Raw genomic sequence first — 21354 nt, 5'->3', positions numbered from 1 at the left:
TAGCTCTCTCCTCTCCACCCATTCTCTGCACTCACCTCCCTTGGGGCCTGCTGACACAGCTCTCTCCTCTCCCATCCTCTGCCCTCACCTCCCCTGGGGCCTGCTGGCACAGTTCACTCCTCTCCTGGCTCATCCTCTGCACTCACCTCCCCCGGGGCCTGCTGGCACAGCTCTCTCCTCTCTCATCCTCTGCACTCACCTCCCCGGGGGTCTGCTGGCACAGCTCTCTCCTCTCTCCTCCTCTGCACTCACCTCCCCTGAGGCCTGCTGACACAGCTCTCTCCTCTCTCCTCCTCTGCACTCACCTCCCCTGGGGCCTGCGGGCACAGCTCTCTCCTCTCCACCCATCCTCTGCACTCACCTCCCTGGGGCCTGCTGGCACAGTTCTCTCCTCTCCTCTCCCATCCTCTGCACTCACCTCCCCTGGGGCCTGCTGGCACAGCTCTCTCCTCTCTCATCCTCTGCACTTCCCTCCCCTGGGCCCTGCAGCTCACTCCTCTCTCATCCTCTGCACTCACCTCCCCTGGGGCCTGCTGGCACAGCTCTCTCCTCTCCCATCCTCTGCACTCACCTCCCCAGGGACCTGCTGGCACAGCGCTCTCCTCTCCCTTCCTCTGCACTCACCTCCCCTGGGGCCTGCTGGCACAGCTCTCTCCTCTCTCATCCTCTGCACTCACCTCCCCAGGGGTCTGCTGGCACAGCTCTCTCCTCTCTCCTCCTCTGCACTCACCTCCCCTGAGGCCTGCTGACACAGCTCTCTCCTCTCTCCTCCTCTGCACTCACCTCCCCTGGGGCCTGCGGGCACAGCTCTCTCCTCTCTCCTCCTCTGCACTCACCTCCCCTGGGGCCTGCGGGCACAGCTCTCTCCTCTCTCATCCTCTGCACTCACCTCCCCTGGGGCCTGCTGGCACAGCTCTCTCCTCTCTCATCCTCTGCATTCACCTCCCCTGGGCCCTGCAGCTCACTCCTCTCTCATCCTCTGCACTCACCTCCCCTGGGGCCTGCTGGCACAGCTCTCTCCTCTCTCGTCCTCTGCACTCACCTCCCCTCCCCTGAGGCCTGCTGGCACAGCTCTCTCCTCTCCCTTCCTCTGCACTCACCTCCCCTGTGGCCTGCTGGCACAGCTCTCTCCTCTCCTCTCCCATCCTCTGCACTCACCTCCCCAGGGACCTGCTGGCACAGCTCTCTCCTCTCCCATCCTCTGCACTCACCTCCCTTGGGGCCTGCTGGCACAGCTCTCTCCTCTCTCATCCTCTGCACTCACCTCCCCTGGGGCCTGAGGGCACAGCTCTCTCCTCTCTCATCCTCTGCACGCCCCTCCCCTGGGCCCTGCAGCTCTCTCCTCGCCCTTTCTCTGCACTCACCTCCCCTGGGGCCTGCTGGCACAGCTCTCTCCTCTCCTCTCATCCTCTGCACTCACCTCCCCTTGGGCCTGCTGATACAGCTCTCTCCTCTCCCATCCTCTGTACTCACCTCCCCCGGGGCCTGCTGACACAGCTCTCTCCTCTCCCATCCTCTGCACTCACCTCATCTGGGGCCTGCAGGCACAGCTCTCTCCTCTCTCATCCTCTGCACTCACCTCCCCTAGGGCCTGCTGGCACAGCTCTCTCCTCTCCACCCATCCTCTGCACTCACCTCCCCTGGGGCCTGCGGGCACAGCTCTCTCCTCTCTCATCCTCTGCACTCACCTCCCCCGGGGCCTGCTGGCACAGCTCTCTCCTCTCATCCTCTGCACTCCCCTCCCCTGGGGCCTGCGGGCTGAGCTCTCTCCTCTCCTCTCAGCCTCTGCACTCACCTCCCCTGGGGCCTGCTGGCACAGCTCTCTCCTCTCTCATCCTCTGCACTCACCTCCCCTGGGGCCTGCTGGCACAGCTCTCTCCTCTCTCCTCCTCTGCACTCACCTCCCCGGGGGCCTGCTGGCACAGCTCTCTCCTCTCCCATCCTCTGCACTCACCTCCACTGGGGCCTGCTGGCACAGCTCTCTCCTCTCCCATCCTCTGCACTCACCTCCCCTGGGGCCTGCTGGCACAGCTCTCTCCTCTCCCATCCTCTGCACTCACCTCCCCCGGGGCCTGCTGGCACAGCTCTCTCCTCTCCTCTCTCATCCTCTGCACTCACCTCCCCTGGGGCCTGCTGGCACAGCTCTCTCCTCTCCCATCCTCTGCACTCACCTCCCCTGGGGCCTGCTGACACGGCTCTCTCCTCTCCCAACCTCTGCACTCACCTCCCCTGGGGCCTGCTGGCACAGCTCTCTCCTCTCCCATCCTCTCCACTCACCTCCCGTGGGGTCTGCTGGCACAGCTCTCTCCTCTCTCATCCTCTGCACTCACCTCCCCCGGGGCCTGCTGGCACAGCTCTCTCCTCTCTCATCCTCTGTACTCACCTCCCCCGGGGCCTGCTGGCACAGCTCTCTCCTCTCTCATCCTCTGCACTCACCTCCCCGGGGGCCTGCTGGCACAGCTCTCTCCTCTCCTCTCCCATCCTCTGCACTCACCTCCCCTGGGGCCTGCTGGCACAGCTCTCTCCTCTCCTCCCATCCCCTGCACTCACCTCCCCTGGGGCCTGCTGGCACAGCTCTCACCTCTCTCATCCTCTGCACTCACCTCCCCTGGGGCCTGCAGCTGTCTCCTCTCCACCCATCCTCTGCACTCACCTCCCCCGGGGCCTGCTGGCACAGCTCTCTCCTCTCCCGCCCTCTGCACTCACCTCCCCTGGGGCCTGTTGGCACAGCTCTCTCCTCTCTCCTCCTCTGCACTCACCTCCCCTGGGGCCTGCTGGCACAGCTCTCTCCTCTCTCATCCTCTGCACTCACCTCCCCTGGGGCCTGCGGGCACAGCTCTCTCCTCTCCTCCCCCGGGCTCTGCTGCTCTCCTCGGCCTCTCATGGTGTCTCTGCTCAGAGGCCTCAGAGTGAAGGGTCAGGGTCGGTGTCTGCAGCCTCCACCATCAGCCTCGGCGGCGCATGCGCAGAAGAGACCCCGGCGCCTACAATTGACAGCACCACCGACCTACGCATGCGCAGAGGAGACTCAGGACACATCCCGGAGACAGTCAACTGTCGCGCATGCGTAGAAGAGACAGAAGCGCACAGTGGAGACAGACCCATCCGCGCATGCTCGCCGGCAGAATACAGCCAGGCCACGCCTAGCCGTGGTTCTTCTTTTGCTCATCCTCAGTGTGGATGATCCAACTAGAAGCGCTGAACTGAAGAATCGCTTAACTGAAGTATCACGAATCTACGCATGCGCGGTATGATAGAGCGCCGACCGCCCACTAGAGAGACATTGCTCGTCTGCGCATGCTTCAATTTTCGCAAACTGTGCGTGGTGCGCGTGCTCAGTATGATTGCGCGGGCCGCGGTCACGCTCGTGGCACAGAGAAGGTCACATGCGCATGATCAGTGTGTTGATACGCGGCTGGCCACGCCCATCTGCGACAGATGCGCCTGTCTGCGCATGCACCCTGTCAGACCGCATCTCCAACGCTGCCTGAGCAAAAATAACACTGTTTGTTTTTTTTTTCAAATTCACAGCTGCCAAGGCTTCAGATTGCCATCTGTGACATTTTAATAATTTCAGTGACATTATGAGTGACATTTCAACGATTATGAGTGACACTTTCTCGCAAGCAAAAATCAAGCAATTAAACATATAAATATCCGAAATGACACCCATTTGAGCACCAAGAAACTCTAAGAAGTCATTAAAGTAAACTGCACTAACAGGGGTGGGGGGTGCAAAAAGAGACGGCAAACTGCTCTGCCAATCAATGCGCCTGCGCAGAGAGGTGGCCTGAGTAAAAGCGTCCATGAAAACTAAAAGTAAGCCAGACATCACATACATGCCAACATTTTAACTTCGATAAGAGGGAGAAATATGCGTGGGTGGAAAGCCCTGAATAACGCGTAACACGAAACGGGTCAGACGTAACACAAAATGGATCGCAGGCAGTGGTGGCTGGTGACATTTTAAAGTTGTGGGATGTAAACTTTTTGAGTGCACCGTGGCGAGCGCAGCGAGCAAGGCCGGACATCTTAAGGGGGGTTGCGGGGGGCAAGCAAACTTGAGAAGCAAGAAGGTTAATAAAGCAATTGTGAAAGTGCAGTTATTACATTTATAAAAAGATGTCATATAAAAACATGTAGATAGAAATGTTTCTGACGCTAGGCCCTATTCAAACAATTGGAGCCTCACCTAAATGCAACTGCATCCATATAAAAGACCAAAATGATAGGGACTGCTTGTCAGTAATAATCCCCGGGATATGTCTAATAACATAAGTCGTTAGGTCAAGATGCGTACTTCTTCAATATAAAATCACACAGGACCACATACAGTTCACCCAGGAAAAGGTGTAAAAAATAGAGAGAGTACCTCACGGTAGAACAACCCGAGGGGGTTCCCGGTTGACAATTGCCGGTATACCCACTTCTCATCATTGGCCACTCTCTCTCTGTGCAAAGACAAACGTGCACTGGGTAGAATAGTAGTGCGGACGTGAAAATAGTGGTGAAAAACACAAATAGTGACAAACGTATCAACACTGACACCAAATTGTTGTGTACAAAAACACATAAACAGACCCCTAACCAACCACAAAAAGATAATTGTGTAGCAGGGCTTTGCTTGCTTTACCGTTTTATTCTGATGCAGCAAACCCCACCTGTTTAAAAATGGTTACTTGTATACCATGGTGATTTATATCCTCAAGCCGACATGTTTCATCGCTCCACGTTTCAGCGATTTCATCAGGGCGTAAGAGGGGTTATCTATTCTCAGTCTTTTCAGAAAAGTGTGGACCTGTGTGAGGAAATAAAACATAAAGACGCTCAAAGCGCCGTTCATGCCCCTCACATTGGGGGCACATCCGATGCAGCATGTATTGGCACACAGTTGAGGCATATTTACCTTGAGGGCGCTACGTCAGCACGTACCAGCACCACTCTTTAGGACACCGTGCCAAATTTTCATGTGTCCAAAATGTGACCGGAAATAGTCGCAGCCACCTGTACATGTGTGAAAACAGACTAAGCGTAAGATGGAACATCACACGATAAAACGCTTATGAAAGGCTGGTGGGAAGTTGTTAGTGAAAATTATACTATCCCCACTCCACAGCGTTGCAACATACTGCGCTCACTATTCGGTGCTTCAAAAACCTTCCATTTAGATAGATCCAGCATGCTTCTCCCAAGTGCAAAAAGCCAAATAAAAGCATATGCGGCAGGGATTGTGTTGTTAACTAAGTCCCCCAATCCAAAATGCACGGCTTTTGCTCTTTCTGAATGCATATAAATAACATGATCACATGGCTCACGATCATATCTTGGTCCCATTGTAAATTCGGACACGCAGTCACTGTCCCTCTGAATCATTCGGAATTAATGCAAAAGTCCCTCAAACACACACACGTTCAACCTCTGACACACTCTTACTGTTGCCGAGTCCCTCCGGCCCTTCCGACGGTCCTCGCGCTGGATCTGAGCGCGGAACAGGAAGTAGCCGGGGGGGGGGGGGGGGGGGGGGGACGTAACTCCGCCCCCCACGTCGCGCGGCCATCTTAGAATGGGCTGGAGCTACCTCGATGTTTATGCCCTAATGGTTTACAGGACCCAATGTGCAACACACTTCCTCGATATTCGAATCAAGCAATCCAGATATTAGTGCACTATTGAGTTGTAGCACACATATTGGATCAAAGCTGCCGCTACACTAATAGTTTGGAGGACCCAATGCACGGCACACATCCTAGTTAATCGACTCGAGCAGAGTTGATATTAGTGCCCTGTTGAGTTACAGCACACGTGTTGGGTAAAGGCTGTCCATACACCAACTAAATACCTGCATCAATACCCTAGTATGTGTACATATTTCTTTGAGTGTCAGAAATAAACAAGGGGGATACAGTTGTGCATAAAGCAAAGCGAAAGAAGGGGGTTCCCCGTAGGGTTTCTTAAAGATATAGGCAGGCCATGGGGGGAAAACAACTGTGAAAAGAATGAAAGAAGGCACCCTGCCTGGGATTATAATGGCCCTAGCTAGAGGATCCAAACATTATGCAAAAGGGGGTGATTAGCCTAGAAGCTGAAACTGCACAGAACAAACACAAAGTCAATCCAAATAGACTCAACAGGATATATTAGAAAAATATATATTTTTTATTTCTTTCTTTTAGATATATTTTTTGATTTTAAAATGACAAACATGTAGAGATTAAATAGTGCTTTTGGTTTCAAGTGATACTTTTGGAACAGAAGAAAACATATACAATAGGGAAAAATTATACTACAGAGGCACAAAATTTTATAGACTGAATTACGACCTACCCAGTAACGACCACACTTCAAACATACTTACAGTTGTGCATGTCATTGGTAAAAAAGTGTGCACCGCAAGACCACAAACCGGGTTTTTTTTAATGTGGAACTGGGACCCGCAGAGAGATACATATGTGCATAGACAATGTCAGGGAGGTCGACACCCAGCCCTCAGTATTTCTGCAGTGTGGGGGCTGTTATGCTCAGAACCTAGCAGATATCAAAGTGGAAAAGGAGGTGCATAACAGAGCCCTATTATCGCCTGCTCACTTTATTCCACTCAATATTTTCATTAAGTCCCTCCTGATCCGCCTTCTCCAAAAATATCCATTTTGCTTCTTTTCTTGCCAGAATGTTTTCCAGGTTGTGTGTTTCGCCCACCACTTTTTCTAAGACGGTCCATTTAAGATCCTTAGGATCATGTCCCGACGTTTCGAAATGTTGTACCAGGCGGGTGGTGAGTTTCTTTGCTCTAATAGTGCTCAGATGTTCCTGCACCCGTATTTTTACTTTGCGGGTCGTGAGGCCGCTGTAGTAAAGACCACAACTACACATCAGTCTGTAGATAACATGTGTTGTGTTGCAATTGCTGAACCGGTTGAGAAACCAGGTTCTGCCCCCACGTAAATCAATCAATCAATCAGTGACACTTATAAAGCGCGCTACATACCCGTAGAGTCTCAAGGCGCTGGGGGGGGGGGGGGGGGGGGGGGGGTGCCGCTACTGCTCGAACAGCCAGGTCTTCAGCTTCTTCCTGAAGGAGAGGTGGTCTTGGGTCAGTCGCAGGTCGGTCGGGAGGGAGTTCCAGGTCTTGGCGGCCAGGTAGGAGAAGGACCTTCCTCCTGTAGTCGCTCTTCGGATGCGGGGGACGGCGGCGAGGGCGTGGTTGGCTGATCGGAGGTGGCGTTTGGGAGCGTAGAAGTTGACTCGGCTGTTGAGGTAGCTCGGGCCTTGGTCGTGTAGGGCCTTGTGTGCGTGGGTGAGGAGGCGGAAGGTGATTCTTTTGTTGACGGGGAGCCAGTGAAGGTCTCTCAGATGTCCGGAGATGTGGCTGGTTCGTGGGATGTCGAGGATGAGTCTGGCTGAGGCGTTCTGGATCCGCTGGAGTCTCTTCTGGAGCTTGGCGGTGGTACCGGCGTAGACGGCGTTGCCGTAGTCCAGTCGGCTGGTGACGAGGGCCTGGGTGACGGTCTTCCTGGTCTCGGTGGGGATCCACCAGAAGATCTTCCGTAGCATGCGTAGGATGTTGAAGCACGCCGAGGAGACGTTGTTGACTTGCCTGGTCATGGAGAGGGAGGAGTCCAGGATGAAGCCCAGGTTTCGTGCATGGTCTGTCGGTTTGGGTGCGGTGCCCAGGGCGGGAGGCCACCAGGAGTCGTCCCAGGCGGAGGGTGAGGAGCCCAGGATGAGGACCTCTGTCTTGTCCGAGTTCAGTTTCAGGCGGCTGGTTGTCATCCACTCGGCTACCTCTTTCATCCCTTCGTGCAGGTTGGCTCTGGCGGCGGCGGGGTCGTTGGTCAGGGAGAGGATCAGCTGGGTGTCGTCGGCGTAGGAGATTATGCTGAGGTTGTGTTTGCGTACGATGGCCGCGAGGGGGCTCATGTAGACGTTGAAGAGGGTGGGGCTCAGAGATGATCCTTGGGGGACGCCACAGATGACTTCGGAGGCCTCTGACTTGTACGGTGGTAGGCGGACTCTCTGTGTTCTTCCGTCGAGGAAGCAGATGATCCATTCCAGCGCCTTGTCCTGGATGCCGATGTTGCTGAGGCGCCGTACTAGGGTGCGGTGGCAGACCGTGTCGAATGCCGCGGAGAGGTCTAGGAGGATAAGGACCGCTGTTTCTCCCTTGTCCATCAGGGCTCGGATGTCATCGGTGGCGGCGATGAGAGCGGTCTCGGTACTGTGGTTGGCTCGGAAGCCGGACTGTGAGGGGTCGAGGGATCCGTTCGTCTCGAGGAAGGCGGCCATCTGCTTGTTGACGGTCTTCTCGATGACTTTGGCTGGAAACGGGAGGAGCGAGATGGGGCGGTAGTTCTTGAGTTCGGTGGGGTCCGCTGTGGGTTTCTTGAGTAGAGCGCTGAGTTCGGCGTGCTTCCAGCTCTTAGGGAAGGTGGCGGTGTCGAAGGATGTGTTGATGATGTCTCGCAGGTGGGGTGCGGTGACAGCGTCGGCCTTGTTGAAGACGTGGTGAGGGCAGGGGTCGGTCGGTGATCCGGAGTGGATGGAGTTCATCGTGCGGATGGTGTCTTCGGTGCTGATCGGGGTCCAGGCGTGGAGGGTGGTGGTGGGGGGCGGTTGTTCGGTCATGGTGTGCGTTGGTTGGTTGTTGAAGCTGCTGTGTATGTCCGCGATCTTGTTGTGGAAGTATGAAGCGAGGGAGTTGCAGAGGTCTTGCGATGGGGTGATGTCGTTGTTTCCTGCGCTGGGGTTGGAAAGCTCTTTCACGATGTTGAAGAGTTCCTTGCAGTTGTGTGCGTTGTTGTCCAACCGGTCCTTGAATGCTGTTTTCTTGGCGGCGCGGATCAGCTGGTGGTGTTTCCGGGTGGCAAGTTTGAAGGAGGTCCTGTTGTCCGGTGTCGGTTCCATTCTCCAGACTTTCTCGAGGGCTCGGCAGTTCTTCTTGGAGCTCTTGAGTTCGTCGGTGAACCATGGGGCCTTCTTGCTGCCGGGTCTGCTAGGCGGGGTCCTCAGTGGGGCGAGTTCGTCCGCGCAGTTGCTGATCCACTTTGTGAGGTTGTCGGCGGCCTGGCTGGGGTTCGCTGAGCTGGCAGGAGGGTGCTGGCTCAGGGAGGTGGCGAGCTGGTCTGCTGTGATCTTGTTCCAGCTTCTGCGGGCGGCCTGTTGCTGGTGGTGGTGGGTCGTCGTTCTATTGAAGGTGAAGTAGACGCAGCTGTGGTCCGTCCATTGAAGCTCTGTGGCGTGGCTGAAGTCGATGTCTGTGCTGGAAGAGAAGACTGCGTCGAGTGTGTGTCCGGCGAGGTGGGTGGGGGTGGACACCAGTTGCTTGAGTCCCAGGTTGGCGAGGTTGTCGAGCAGGGTGCTGGTGTTGCGGTCGTTGTTGTTCTCCAGATGGAAGTTGAGGTCTCCCAGGAGGATGAAGTCAGCGGAGGGGAGGGCATGCGGGCTGACGAAGTCGGCGATGTCCTCGCTGAATTGTGTGCGTGGTCCAGGGGGTCGGTAGATCAGGGTGCCTCTGAGGGTGGTGTTCGGATTGGTGTGGATCTGGAAATGCAGGTGTTCGGCGCTGGTCAGGGTGTTACACTTTTAGTGGCTGATGTGAGTCCACAGACCGAGCAGTTACCACATGGATAATGTCCCGCCGGTATGGTGCTTGCCTGGACAGTGCTCGGATTTCGTGTGTGGACCAGCTTGTCTCGTAAGTTAGGGGCTCTTTTGAAGGCAAAGCGCGGAGTTGGCATCTTGTTCCCCCCAGTATCAAGTATAGACCAATGTTTTTTATGATCTGCCTTATTTTAGTTGAGAGGGGGTCAAAGGTTAGTGTTGACGGGCTTACATCGTGGAGTTGTTGGCACCCCCGGTTTCAAAAGAGAGGTTACCCACTTTCACCAGGGAACAGGGCACAAAGGACAGAAAGTCAAGAAGGGATCCCTGGGATATGTTTATTAGACCGTAGTATCTATACCCATACAGTTATACCATGGTACCCGGGTTACAGGTTACCATAGATCACTGTTTAACAGGACGAAATTTGTATAATGATTCCCACAAAGAAAAAATATTTGTTAACAATCTAAATTTTTATTAAAATGAAAAGATCATTTACATTAAAAGTATACACGTTTAAAATTTCAAAGGAACTTTCCCTGAAAAGTAAAAGTTAATCCCTACAGTAACAATAGACAATATGAAACAATAAAACATGTAAGTACATTATATATCACAGACTTCAAGATTATATTTCCAAAAACAATACATAGCATAAAACAAAAGGACCCCTATTAAACCGGTGGCACTCGGATATTATTACCACTTATGGATTACTAGATCCACTGGCTACAGATGGCATGTACACAAAGACACACATGTGACAAGAATATATGTACATCCAGTGTGTTTTTCCCTCCTTTTCATTACTTGATTTTGCTCGCGACAAAGTGTCACTCATAGTCATTGAATGTCACTTATAATTACACTGAAATTATGAAAATGTCACACATAAGCAATTTGAAACTTTGGCAGCTATGAAGAGCCAGTGTGGAAATCAGCATATTCAGGACAATGTCTGCAACTTAGCCGCCCATTATACCATTCCTAATACAAAGTTATCCTCCAAGCAAAGTGATAGTCAGCAAACTCGCCATAAGCAACACAGGTGGAAATATTCATTTAAACATGCGGCAGAGTTAATCCGGAAACATGTGACTGCAAGCTGAGCCAAGGAATTTAAGAAATACGTGACTCTCTGCAGTGATACTGTGCTCAGTCACCATGTTTACTACGTGAAAATGAGACCAAGCACAATGCAAAGGAAAAGGGATAATCACAACAATTGTAGAAAGCCCAACAGTGATTGCTGCCTAAATTATCAATAAATGATGACCTTAAACCTAATGAAATCAAGGTTATATGATCGAGATCATGAACCAAATACAATCCAAAACATTCGGTACAACAAGTTTTTATTATTAAGTGAGCACAAGTAAAAACAATAAACATACATATGGCCTAAATAACGGCAGTTTTCATTTATTTAAACATGAACTACCCCCGTCTAATCAGGTACATGGAGCCATTGTGCGATGTAAACAGCCTTGAGGGAATGTCGTTTGCCTTTCAAAATTGGCAATCTTCATTTATTACAACATGACCTTCCCCTATTCCAAACAGGCGCATGGAGCCGCCGTGCGATGTAAACAAACATAGACACGTGCGGGCAAAAATCGGATTCCCTTCTGGTCACTTCCGCTTCTCACGTCAATATCCCTGACTATTTCCGCCGGGGGAGGACGTGTTAGGAAACCACACCAACCCTCAGTAGCGGACATTAACCTAACTATCATTTAACCAATGAGTGTACGTCTACTGGAGCGCAGCACGCTAATTTTACCTTCTAGACAGAAACAGTTCTGATTGGCTTAAACCGTCCCAGGCTGGGACCAATCAACCCCGAGCCTACGATACATAAACTACAAACGTAGCGGACTGCTTCAGCATCCCGTGCAGAATCCCTGACACAGCGTGATTTATCCGCGAAAGCAGGTAAGACTTCACCCGTTTCCCTTGCGAGACGCGGTCCTCGGGTCACTCGCGCCTTTTTACTATTTCTCGGCGAGTGCTCTATTGCATTAGACACATTCCAATTTGTGCTCTTATTTTATTAGGGCCTTTTTTATTTCACTTTGGGGAATCTCCAACGCCTGACTTTAGAGCGGTTTTATTCTGCCCCAACCTGCAACATTCGGCAGCTACGAGCAGCGAAGCAGCTGCTCAAAAACCAAACTGCTGACAGTGGAGAGTAGCCTTCTCTTCCCTCATCTTGGAGAGAACCCCTCTGTTAATTGAGGAGGTAGGTGTTCCATGACAATATTTCGTTATTAACTACTTTGAACCTACCTATTATTTCTTTATTAAATTGCTCTCCTTTCCTCATTACAGTGCTTAAATCGTCAATCCAGATAGGATCTTTTAACACAATTCTACTAATACCACTGTAAAATCGAGTCAATCAATATACACAGGTACATATTAATTTATTTTGTTTTCTTCACCATTATGGTACATAAGACACTCCTATGTCTAGAGTATGTATAGAATATTGATCCTTAATCCTTAATGTGGGATAAACAACGTAGGCTTTTAATAGCATTTCATTTCCACAGACTCTGCCCAGTACCTCTGGTCCATTCAATAGACCACAACAAACTTCCCCCGGAAAGTAAAAATCAGGATCTTCAACAGATTCCCAACAGGGAACTTAGAGAGGTAAGACATTAACCGACTGTTATATTCCAAAATAAAACTAAGATGCTAGGAAGGCACCATAACGGACAATTAATTCTCCTACCAACTGCGATCCGCTTTAGATGTCGATATTTGGAACTTACAAATAGGACCAAAGATGAGGGTGTAGTGAACCTTATATTACTACAAACATAACAAGCTAACTAATCTTCAAAACACCAATAGATCAACTATAGGGCCCCACCTAGATCCCCCCAGAAGCTACCTATACCTCTTTATACATAGCAACAAATACAAGGATGAAGTCAACCCTTGTTCAGAATCCGTTAGGTAATAATTAAGAGCGAATATTTTTACAAGACTCTTTTACGTATTGGCCTTGAAGTAACACTGTGCTTCCTTTATGCCAATCATGAGTAATATAGCTCCCACAAATGAAAAATAAGAGAGAGAACTTTGTACAATTTACAAACTCACAAACTTGAGAGGTAATAATGTATATATACCCTATCAATGTTCAGTCGTTAGCAAGTGTTTTAGAAATGTCATGTACTAGCAAATGTTATAGAAATGCCATGTACTAGCACCCTTACTGTGGAATATGATTTAAGTGAATGGATAATTAATTATATGTATATTTACCATAGGGTTATCCCTCAGAACCAGTAACCAGACAGACAACACATTTTAGTCTTGACAAAGGTGGAACATACCAGTGTCCAGAACCACCGAAACGCGTCGACGCACAACTTTCTTGTACAATTCAAGCCTTTTCCTCCCCTGTTTATATGGAATTTGTGGTCATAGAACAGGAGTGTGATTAATTTGCTGATCTGAATGTACCAATGTATTTTACTATTTTTGTTTTACAACAATTTTGTCTGTCCTCTGTTATTGTGCAGGTCACAATAATTAATATTAACTGTTAGTAGAAATTGTTTTTATTTAGGCCATATGTATGTTTATTGTTTTTACTTGTGCTCACTTAATAATAAAAACTTGTTGTACCGAATGTTTTGGATTGTATTTGGTTCATGATCTCGATCATATAACCTTGATTGTATTACTGCATGATTGTTTACGTTAATTTTATTGTCTCAAAGCTAAGTTTTAGCTTCTCCTTATAGTCAACAAGGGAATTTTCCTTTTCTTGGTGTAACACCCTAGTTCCCTTGTTCCACACAAGGGGTTCCTCTCTCTATTAGAATCACTTAAACCTAATGATGCAGAGCCCTCACAATCTCAATTAAAAATATAAACGATGAAAAGGCTTCGGTAGTGCGTCAGACACAAATGTTTAAATGCACCCTTTTGTTGAAAACAAAACGAAAAAGAAAAATGAAACAATGCCCCAAGCATAATTATTCACCATTTGCTGTTGTATTAAGAGGACTCCTGCTTATGCACAGAATACAACTCGATTTTTCCAAGAGGCCTCTAATGTTTCGTAATATGTAACTGCTATTTCAAATGCTCAGGGTCATAACCAGGCGGGACAGAATACGAAGGAATGATGGTCAAATACGCAAAATTCTTTTCTTACATGCTCGAAGGTATGAATTTCAGGAACTAATGAATGAACGAATGAATGAATGAATTTTTATTGTTTGGTTACTCAAAACCATTACATTGCAAAATTACAAAAGTTACTGAGGTTAAAAGAGTAATCATCTTTTTTTTTTTTTAAGACAAGTCTGTGTGATTAAAAATCTGAATGCTTATGGGCTGGAAGAGAATAATGTCCAAGATCTTACAGGCCAACATGCCTCTGCTGAGTCTCCATTTTTTTAAACTCGAGATGGCCATCAGCCTAGTGCGAGTCTGATGAATAAATTTGCCAAATGTGGCCATTTGTTTTACTGAGTTCAGAGTGTATAGTCGGTGAACCGCCTCCTTTGCGGTGCGTGTCCCCAGCTGTAAAATGATGGGCCTCAGATAAAGGCTGCGAGCTGTGTGCAAGGCCGGGCAGCAAAATAGGAGATGGGCCAGGGACTCCCGTATTTGCAGAGCCTACATTCGTTGATCATGGAACCTGCCCGTTCGATTCTGTATAATTCTTTAAGTGGCAGGGGATGTAGTCTGTAGGCTAAAATCTTGTATAGGGCTGAGCGGCCTACTGCCTGAGTGAGATGGAGTTTGAAGTTATGCACTGTGTGTGACAGACTTTGTGACTCGTGGAGGCCTCTTTTTGCCAATGACTCCAAATCCGATGCGCGAGAGCAGATGCGGACTTGTTTTTTAATTGCATTTTTGCTGGTCGCATAATTTGCTAACTCTGAGCCCCAGTTCTCCATAGCTAAATTAAGGAGATCCTTAGCCGAATTAAGCGTCACTGACCAAGGATTCCCAGGTTCCAGGAAGATGTTTTTTAAGACTGCCTTCAATGTCTTCTCCTTTGCTGTTATTGTAAGGTAGTAGTATTTACTGAAGACAGCCATCTCTTCCAGCTTTTGTTGATTTACAGAAAATTCGAGTCGTACGAGTGTATTTCTGGTGCACGCGGGGAGATGGAACAGTCTCTTATACGCGCTGCAGTTAATTTTTTCTAGGTCCTTGTTTAATTTTCCGGGGAACGCTTGTTCGGCGTAGATAAGGGCTGGCATTAGTTTGGCCTTTAGTACTCTTTGGATAGCCGTTGTTCAGGAACTAGACCCCAGCAAGACCGTCGGCGTGACTTGTAGTGTGCCCCCAGAGCCTCCAACAAATGAGCAGATGAATCATGATGAATCATAATGTTCATGAACCGGCGAGGGGCAGTTAAGGGGCCTGGGGGTGGTGCGAGGTCCCTAATTATGAGTGACTAATGCATTCAGTGCGGTGATGCGGACACCAGCCCAGAAATGCCTTGGCGTCACGTCTGATGCGTGACACTTGGCAGGGCTGTATATTTATGTAGCGCCAACTTGACCCGAAGGTATTGGAGCGCTTTACACGAGCGACGTATATACATTACACATTCAGCCACGCGGAGATGAAGTGATTCACCCAGAATCATCGGAGGCGGGTGCGACCCGAGGCTCGAACCCTGGTCTCCAGCACCAGAGACGGCAGCTCTGGCCCACGGGCCACATCCTCGCCCCAACACTGATTCAAAACACTCCAAGACCCTGGTAACGCAGTACAGACCCTGCCGGCCTCCGTACTGCGTCCCGCTCCCTGAGGGGCGGGGCGGGGTCAGCCCCTTGAAACCGGAAAGGGTTCTCCGGCACAGCCGCTATCTGCGGAAAGCGAGCACTCAGCTGGCGAAATGTGGGCAACGCGAAAACTTGTCACCATGAACAAGAAAATAATTATTAACAGGCCTAAGGCGACCTCGCGATGCATCATGCACCGCCGGCGCCCAACGGAGAATCGCGGTTGGCGCGCGTGGTACAAGGCACAAGCCAAATCAAGCAACACAGGAAACCTCATTAAAAAAAACACTTATAAACATGAACATAAGCCAAGAAATTAACAAGGCACTTATCTGGACTCACCTGCGGAAAGCAGTGGCTGGAAGGTACCCCTGGCACCTCCATGCGGAAATCTGCCTCTGTGCTGATGTCTAGAGGGATAAAACGTGCCGCCACTGGTGGTGTTGTGAAAATCCCCTCTGCCGTGTCCATATCCTCCTCTGTTGGGGCCCTGATAGTAAGAGCGGCTTGGCGAACGGCCCCTGCCTCACCCGGCCCTTCCAAAAAGGCCAGTTTGGAACACCTTTCGAATATTGGTCTGAGCCTTATCAAGCGACGTAAAGGTCCCTACATATTCGGAGACATCCTTTACAAACTTGTCACCGAAGAGGAGACCTTCGGCTAATGGGCCTGGCTCAGCAGACGCCAGTTCAGTGAGGTTTGTGTCCATCCTCATGAGCAGTAATTTCCTACGCTCCGAGGATATGGCACACTTGGCGTTTCCTAAGAAACATATAGCACGCTGTGCGGAATAGATTTATAGATGTCATCATTGTCATTTGGAAGAACAACAACGACAATCTACAAGAGTTCATCAAATGGTTAAATGATAGAGATGAATGCATGCCTGATGTTAGAAATGGGGTCCCTGGCTGGCCAGGGCTTGCTCCAAAGTCAGTCAGAGACCACCACTCCTAAGTCAGGGCAAGGGAGTTACACGCCAAGATAACCCCTGCTCACCCTCTGTGGTACTGAAAATTCTGGACCCGTGTTATAAACATCGTCGTATCATGACGATTTTGGTATCAGCAGACCGAGAATGATTAGAAAAAAAACACGCATTTTCGTCATATTCAGGTGACGAAATCACCCTGAAATCAGAGTTTGCCGTCCTGAACCCTCGGGTTCCAATTTGTGAACGGCATCCATTTTGTGATTGCCCTCACATAGGCCAATGACTAAGGCCAAAAACGAGTCTGAAGGACACGTATACCTTTGCTGATTCCTCTGTGACCTGGGCAAGCTGACTCCACTGCCTGAAGCCAAACCTGTTCGGCCAGTACCTTTCCCAGTGGCCGAATGAGATTAGTATCAAGAGACAACATATCATAAACCTTTCATCGCACGCAAACCATGCCTAATCTTACACGCACCTGTCCCTGTTTCTTTCTTTATGACTTGCTTTACGAGGAGGAGGTGCCCGTTTTTATTGGGGGTCCGTCGATATCTGATGAAAATACTGGGCCTTGCCAGGTGATTGATTGTGGGCTGGACAAACTGAAATATGGGCTTGTCATCATGACTCTGCTTTTTCTTTGTAGTGAAAATATGTGAATGGTCAACTGTAAAATAAGGAATGTTTGCCTAAAGCATATTATTTTGTATAAAAGGAGAAGGCTGGCTTTGTAAGATTGAGCAGTCTCCTGAGAATATACACTGTGTTGTACTTCTAGGATACCTGTTACTGGCTGCAGCCAATAAATTCGATCTTTGACTTCACCTAGAAGACTCTGTGTTTCTGTAGTCTAAAACAGGAAGGACTCGAGGTCATAGGGTGTGTCCCTGGCACCGCTGGGTTCTTAAAAACCCAGTACTTCAGTTGGCGCCCAAAGTGGGGCCATTTCAGCGGTACCGGTCCAAGCCAGAGGTTCGTGAGGAGCTTCGTGTGAAAATTCTGGAGGAAGGCCGCCACTTCATCGACCCCTGTATGTCGACGTGGTCCGAAAGTCTTTGCTGCGAGGTTCCCCGCTTCCTGACGGCTACGAAGGACTGCTGCCCTGACTATCGCCCTGTTTTGGACCCTTGATGATTGGTAGAGCGAAACGATAGACGAGTCTTCTGGTGACGTCATCGATACCTCAGTTAAGGATGAGTGGAGCGTCTCCCAGTCCTTAGTTTGGTTCTTAGTTTTGGTATCCCCTTGGGATCGCTTTGATTTGGAACTTGCAAGTGCCAAAGCCGAGGGACTCGTGTATTCACGAGACTATCGTATTCAATAATCCTTTGAAGTTTGAAGCTAGACTAGTGAGCGAAGATGCCTGGTCTTAGCAGACTTGGAAATTTGTTTTGTCTTGGTTGTAATAGGGATTCCCGATTGGAGGACTCGTGTCCGGTTCCTCCGATTGGAACTCCGACCTATGAACTATATGTGAAACATGGCGTAGGCCCCATCACATATAATGAAGTATGGATCCGATACATCAGGAAAGATGGTGTTCTAAAATGGCCCCAATATGGTAGTTTTGATATGGAGATTTTAGACAATCTAGAGGTCAGACTCTTCAAGAAGAAAGCCCGGCCGGCGATGTTTGACTCTTTCCGCCTATGGCGTAAGGAAGCCAAACAGAAGGAAATTAAATTAGCAAAGAGAAATAAGAGAGAAAGGGGTATTTCGATAATGCAAGCTGCTACGCAGTTTAAAGATAATGAAGAAGAACAGGCAAGTGAGCAGTTGCACAGGCAACATAAAATGGCGATTGATAAATGTTACCCAGTTTTGCCAACTCTCCAGCAAGATGCAGATAAAGAACTTAAAAAAGATCCTTTAATGTCACACTTATTGAGTTCACCACCCCCTTATGCGCAGAGTACTACAGCGCCTCTGCAACCTTTAATGGCGCAACCTCTGGTTGCTTTGCCCCTTGCTATCCAACAGCCGCCAGCTCCTCTTCCGCTGGTTTCTATTCCTCTGGTACAGCCTTCTCAAGGGCCACTGACTTTGCTATCTGCTCCGCCTTTAACTTCTGAAACTTTTTCCACCTGTTCTTGCTACCTCCCCTACTATTGTTCCTACGTTGACCTTTTCTCAATCTGCTTTATCTCCCGTCTTGTCAACTTCTCCTTCTGTTCGACAGAGAATGACTAATACTGTTACTAGTCTTCTGTCTCCCTTCTTTGGGTCATTAACTACGACCCCTGTGTCGGAACGTAAACAGTTGCATAGCCAACTGCCTGATTCACGAAAGAAAGAAATATTGGACCGCCTGGCGCGTAAATGGGTCACTCGTCCTTTAAGGTATGATGTGGAGTCTGTTACGGATGTCTTCCATCAATGGGAAGCGCCGAAACAGAGATATGTTTTTGATAAGGTGTGTACTTTCCTTCATGAGGAATGGGAAGATGATGATGTGGTTGAGGTTGCACTGCCCAATATTGAGAAGTGACCCCCGGGCTCCTTGCTAGTCCTGGTAATCAGGTTTCCACTCTTAGTGATTCATGTTTCAAACGTTGGTTATTTTATTATGTCAAACAAAACTCTTGTTGTATTCACAAGAATATACTTCATTTCATGAATAAATTGATTTTTCGAAATAACATTTCAATCAATCCCGTTTCAATAAGTCCCAATGCATTTCGGCAATGGTATTGCCTTCTTCCGGGGATAATTGTCTATGAGGAAAAAGATAGAACCAAATCAAAATGTTGCGAAGCAGCAAGCATGTGAAAATGTGATTGAAAAAGTGCCATTTTAAATTACCGCTGAACGAGTGAAAGGGTTTAAAAGTGAAAATCCGTGCACGTTAACCGATTAGAAAAGTGAGGGAATCGAAGCGAGTCAGAAAAGGCTGAGTGAGAGTCATGCATCCCGAAACGAACGTCTATAGGCATGCGTCCTGCTAACAAGTGAAACAAGGAATCTACGTGAGCCCGAGGTTGTGCACCCCGTGGTTATAGCGCTTACCGTGTTAACAATATCGGTGGCTTCTTAGTGTGTCGGGTTCCGCACTGTTTGATAGATCCCGGGTGAATATAAGCGGTCGGGTGATTGCTGCGTGGCTAGTGACGTTAACTACTATGCGCCAAAGAAGTGTCATAAAAATAAAGAGGGGACTAAAAGCCGGGTGAAACTGTGAAAGGTAAATAAACAGTGTCTCATGGCAACGAAGGTAGCGCGAATGGTGAACCTGTGGTAAAAAATAGCATATGACAAACCTGACAACGTGTAGGGTTTAACCAAAACTAAATAATCAAAATACGGGTAAGCAACATAGGATCATGTTAAAACACAGATTAACAAAACTAAAATAAACGAAACTGAAAAGAAAATGTCCATCAGTCACAGATAGGAACGAATTCGATAATACTGCAGTAAATGTTCAAAGGTAACAGTTGAAACGCCTTTCATCACACGCAGTGCGTCCACCCCAAAACCCCTATTCATTATTCTTTTCCTGACTGAACGTGGACTCGCACGCCTCTTAACATGGATGACATAATACGGCTCACGGACCTGAGAGCTGAAACATTCGCCTATTCTAGCGAAGAAGCAACAAGAATTTACTCTCTTATCAATGAGGAAACTAATGAACCATCCACCAGTCGCACGAAGGAACAAAATATAAGACAACTGCTCTACCTTTCTAAAAAGGAAATAAACCAACGCCTGCATGCAAGTACTTTGGTCAAGTATCATAAGGCACAAAGAATCCCCAGAGGTCTCAGGATACCTTTGAAACCCTCTCTTTGCAAAAACGTACAGAAATTCAAAGATAGATGGTACGCCATCCTTAATAAGTGCAGCTTGGATCTTATTTTACTGATTATCGAAGAACTGTCTAACATATTGGAGGAATTATCCAAAGAGATATCTGTAGTGAAATCTGAATTGGAAACCAGTTATACCACTGAAGAACTGACTAAAATAATTGAAGATATCAATGTACAGCTTGCTAAACATACCACCGAAGTCAACGAACGCAAAATAAGGAAACTAAGGAGAGATACCATTGACTATAAGATGGGAGAAGTTTACACGTGGGCGGAAATTTACGCAAGGAGGCGACAGAATAAACCTTATAACACCAACACAGAAACTTCTTCATCCGAAGACGACTTGTTGAACGCACAAGGTAGAAGAACCCGCGTCACCCTTCAAAAACCAACTACAACCCCAGCGGCACCTGAAGTCCAATCAACATCAACAGAGCCTTTTTTAGAGGTAGGCCCAGAACAAGAAGACCCAGGAGGTCAAAAAGAAAAAACCAAAGAACCGCCACAGACTCGGACGGCAACCAGCAAGAAGGAAAAAGTGAAGGGCAAACAACAACAGACAACCTAGTCATAAATATTTCGGATTTTCAGCTCAACACCACTCAAATCAAAACTCTACAGAAAGGTACTTCATTTATACCAACGTCAAGTACTAACAGATTGGAACTTGAAGTATCATTTTTCAAATTGATGAGGAAACTCCGCCTTAGACATTATTTTCAGAATATCGTTCAACCTTCCGACAACATGGAAGAAGACCAACTCTTGGGACTAAGACCTCGCAGTACCTTCTTAGCACCTGTGTCACATAAAAGTTTAGACACCTTTGAGACCTTGGTTAAAAAAGACCTCGCCAAAATCAACTTTCAACCCAAGCTCAAATACAAGAACCTGACTGTCAAGGAACATACCACGCTTAGATCTATTGCATCTAACCAACAAATCACATGTGTCAAAGCTGACAAAGGAGGGGCAATTGTCATTTTAAACACCACCTACTATGAGGAACAGGCATCCCTCCACCTCTCGGATTCAAACACTTATCATAAACTCCCCAATGATCCCACTTCTGAATACAAGACACTACTTGATTCGATCATCAGCAAAGCTCTAAACAATGAAGTAATCACTACCAAAACCAGCAGATACTTAACAACTCAGTATCCAAAGTGCCCAAAATTTTTCCTAGTTCCTAAAATTCACAAAAATCTTCAGACGCCTCCTTGTAGGCCTA

At 48.5% G+C, this 21354-nt stretch overlaps 1 protein-coding gene across 1 annotated transcript in view; it reads right to left on the bottom strand.

Moving 5' to 3' along the window:
• Positions 1-3046, bottom strand: part of LOC147669056 (uncharacterized) — a 139706-nt gene extending 136660 nt beyond the window's left edge. Inside the window, exon 1 of the mRNA XM_086948256.1 lies at positions 2813-3046. Within this exon, the coding sequence (XP_086804382.1) occupies positions 2813-2884 (72 nt within the window). The 5' untranslated portion in view covers positions 2885-3046. The remainder of the gene's footprint in view (positions 1-2812) is intronic.
• Positions 3047-21354: the final 18308 nt, after the last annotated feature.

Source organism: Lissotriton vulgaris, unplaced genomic scaffold, assembly GCF_964263255.1.
Source record: "Lissotriton vulgaris unplaced genomic scaffold, aLisVul1.2 SCAFFOLD_1037, whole genome shotgun sequence".
NCBI classification, from domain to species: domain Eukaryota; kingdom Metazoa; phylum Chordata; class Amphibia; order Caudata; family Salamandridae; genus Lissotriton; species Lissotriton vulgaris.
Note: the sequence above shows the minus strand (reverse complement) of the source record. Positions and strands in the feature narration are given on the sequence as shown.